Source organism: Vicia villosa, unplaced genomic scaffold, assembly GCF_029867415.1.
Source record: "Vicia villosa cultivar HV-30 ecotype Madison, WI unplaced genomic scaffold, Vvil1.0 ctg.003077F_1_1, whole genome shotgun sequence".
Lineage (NCBI taxonomy): Eukaryota > Viridiplantae > Streptophyta > Magnoliopsida > Fabales > Fabaceae > Vicia > Vicia villosa.
This window is the reverse complement of record NW_026706108.1, coordinates 206,673-209,989: the sequence shown is the minus strand read 5'-3', so window position 1 is coordinate 209,989 and position 3,317 is coordinate 206,673. Positions and strand designations below refer to the sequence as shown.

At 44.0% G+C, this 3,317-nt stretch overlaps 1 protein-coding gene across 1 annotated transcript; it reads left to right on the top strand.

The window, feature by feature from the left end:
* The first annotated feature begins 453 nt into the window (after positions 1 to 453).
* On the top strand, positions 454 to 3,072 carry LOC131640358 (uncharacterized). Its single transcript, XM_058910763.1, has 3 exons — positions 454 to 2,070; positions 2,122 to 2,577; positions 2,758 to 3,072. The coding sequence occupies exons 1-3, from the start codon at positions 454 to 456 to the stop codon at positions 3,070 to 3,072; spliced, it is 2,388 nt and encodes a 795-aa protein (XP_058766746.1).
* Positions 3,073 to 3,317: the final 245 nt, after the last annotated feature.

The following is a 3,317-nucleotide window of genomic DNA, read 5'->3' as shown; positions in this document are numbered from 1 at the left end:
TGCTTTTGCAGTACCATGTTGGATATTGTACTATTTTGGATGTATTATCATTTGGGCCATGATATATTCGGCTTTTTGTACCTCGTACTTGTGATGATTTTACTATCTTTCCGCTGCGACATTATGTAATCGTCGTCTTTATGAACCATATATAATACTTTATGCATATTATTCTAGACAAATATGTGTGGGGTGTTACAGTTGGTATCAGAGCAGGTCGATTCTCGGCTTTGCTAAAGACACATCATAATGCAGTACAATTCTGCCTCATATGTGTATAGCCGGCATGATTCCGTGTGTCTTACCTATGGCATTGAGCCTGATCAACTTAATTCCGTGTGTAGGACAGACAGGGAGATGGCTGAGCAACGCAGAGGTCCCGGAAGGCCGAGAACTAGGAATGTGGAACCCGAGCAAGCAGCTGGGAATGCAGGCGTACCTTGGCAACAGATAATGCAACAGATGCAACAGCAGAATCAGATGATGATACAGATGATGCAGGGTATGCAAGGACAACAACCTCCTGCTCCGGTTCCTGTTCCCCAAGCTCCAACAGGGCCAGATTTTCGTGCTTTCTTCAGAATGGATCCTCCAGAGTTTGCAGGTGGCTTAGACCCAGTGGTAGCTCATGATTGGTTGGCTAGTATGGAGAGGATATTTCAGGCAATTCAGTGTAATGAAGAAGAGAAGGTGATCTTTGCTACTCAAAAGATGAAAGGACCAGCTCTTAGGTGGTGGAATACTGCATCTACCTATTTCACTACCCAGGAGATCCCTAAAGACTGGCATCATTTCAAGGCGGCATTTCTGGAGAAGTATTTCCCTAACAGTGTTCGAACCCAAAGAGAAAGAGAATTCCAGAATTTCAAGCAAGGCAACTTGTCTGTTTCCGAGTATGCTGAAAAGTTTGAAGATATGGCTGATTACTCACGACAGGCTGTTTATGCTCCTGATGAGTTATGGAAGATTGATCAATTCTTGATGGGTTTGAGGGCCGACATTGCTCATAGTGTGTCCCAGAGGGAGTTTACTACTTATGCTGAATGTTTGAGGCAATGTTATGTGGCGGAGAACAGCCTAAAGAGGGTGCAAGAAGAGAGGAACCAGAACAGGACTAACTACAGGGAACAAGGGAAATCTGCTCAACACTTGAAGCCCCGTGGTTTTCCACCAAAGAAGAAGCAAGGATATGGCGACCAATCGGCTCAACCTCCTTATTGTCACAAGTGCAAGAAGAAACATGCTGGGGAGTGCGAACCTACTCCAATTACTTGTTTCAGATGTGGCGAGCCGGGTCACAAATCCCCGTTTTGTCCAAAGAAGAAAGATCAGGAGAAGACTACAGGTCGTGTTTATACCTTAGATGCAAGAAAGGCCAAAGGAAACAGCAATCTCATCGCAGGTACTTGTTATGTAAACAATCAACCCTTATGTGTGTTAGTTGATTGCGGAGCTACGCATTCTTTTATCTCTACCGAGTGTGCTTACCGACTTGGTTTGGAAGTTACTCCCTTACCCGACCCTATGGTCATTTCCTCAGCCACGGACGATACAGTGGGAGCTCGACTGATTTGTAAGGATTGTTCAGTATCTTTTAATGGTCGTGACTTTCCGATCGATCTAATTTGTTTACCTCTTAAGAGACTTGATGTCATTCTTGGAATGGATTGGTTGTCTCTTAATTCGGTATATATTGGTTGCAAGGAAAAAGCCATATTCATTCCTGCTAAAGAAACATCCTCCGATGATGCAATTACCAAGTTGATTGAAGGTACGATCGGCGCGGTCAATTATCTCTTTTCACAAGAAAGATCTTTTCTTTTGGTTCTTTCCGAGGAACCCTCCGTGAGGGTGGTATTGTCGGAAATACCTGTAGTGTGCGAATATCCTGATGTCTTTCCTGAGGATATCACTTCTCTTCCTCCGGAAAGGGAAGCGGAATTCTCAATTGATCTTATTCCTGGTACTGCCCCAGTTTCTATCACTCCATATAGGATGTCTCCTATTGAACTCAGAGAACTGAAGAGCCAGCTAGAAGAGCTTCTAGCTAAGCATTTTATTCGGCCCAGTGTTTCTCCATGGGGAGCTCCTGTTCTATTGGTGAAAAAGAAGGATGGGAGTATGCGTTTGTGCATCGACTATCGTCAGCTGAATAAGGTCACTATAAAGAACAAATATCCCTTACCGCGGATTGATGACCTCCTAGATCAGTTGAAAGGAGCCAGTGTGTTCTCGAAGATTGATCTCAGGTCAGGATATCATCAGATTCGGGTTAAGAGATCAGATGTACCTAAGACTGCATTCAGGACTCGGTATGGTCATTACGAGTTTTTAGTTATGCCTTTTGGTGTGACTAATGCTCCGGCGGTTTTCATGGATTATATGAATCGAATTTTTCAACCGTACCTGGATCAGTTCGTAGTGATCTTCATTGATGACATCTTGGTGTATTCACGTTCCCCGGAAGAACACGTAGAGCATTTGCGGATTGTGTTATCTACTCTTCGAGAGAAGCAATTGTACGCCAAGTTCAGTAAGTGTGAATTTTGGCTATCCGAAGTAAGTTTCCTTGGTCACGTCATCTCAGGAGGAGGCGTGGCAGTGGATCCTTCTAAAGTAGAAGCGGTGGTGAATTGGGATCGACTGAAGAGTGTGACAGAAGTCAGAAGTTTCCTGGGTTTGGCAGGTTATTACCGGAGATTTATCATGGGATTCGCTAAATTAGCATTACCATTGACAAGACTTACTCGGAAGGAGGTTGCATTTGAGTGGGACTCCGAATGTGAGGAGAGTTTTCAGAAACTTAAGAAGAAGTTGACTACTGCACCTGTACTAGTGATTCCAGACCCAGACCGATCTTACGAAGTGTTCTGTGATGCTTCTAAGAGAGGTTTAGGCGGAGTATTGATGCAAGACGGTAAAGTCGTGGCTTATGCGTCTCGACAATTGAAATCTCATGAAGAAAATTACCCTACTCATGATCTTGAGCTTGCGGCAATAGTCTTTGCACTCAAGGTATGGCGTCACTATTTGTATGGAGTTCACTTCGAGATTCTGGAAGGCGTTCCATAAGGAAATGGGGACTAGACTGGATATGAGTACTTCCAACCATCCTCAAACTGACAAACAAACAGAAAGAACCATTCAGACGATAGAAGATATGTTAAGAGCTTGTATTCTGGAAGAAGGTGGGAGTTGGAAGGATCATTTACCCTTGGTAGAGTTCGCATATAATAACAGTTACCATGCCAGCTTGGGTATGGCTCCCTATGAGGCTCTATATGGGAGAAAGTGTCGATCTCCGGTGTGTTGGGCTG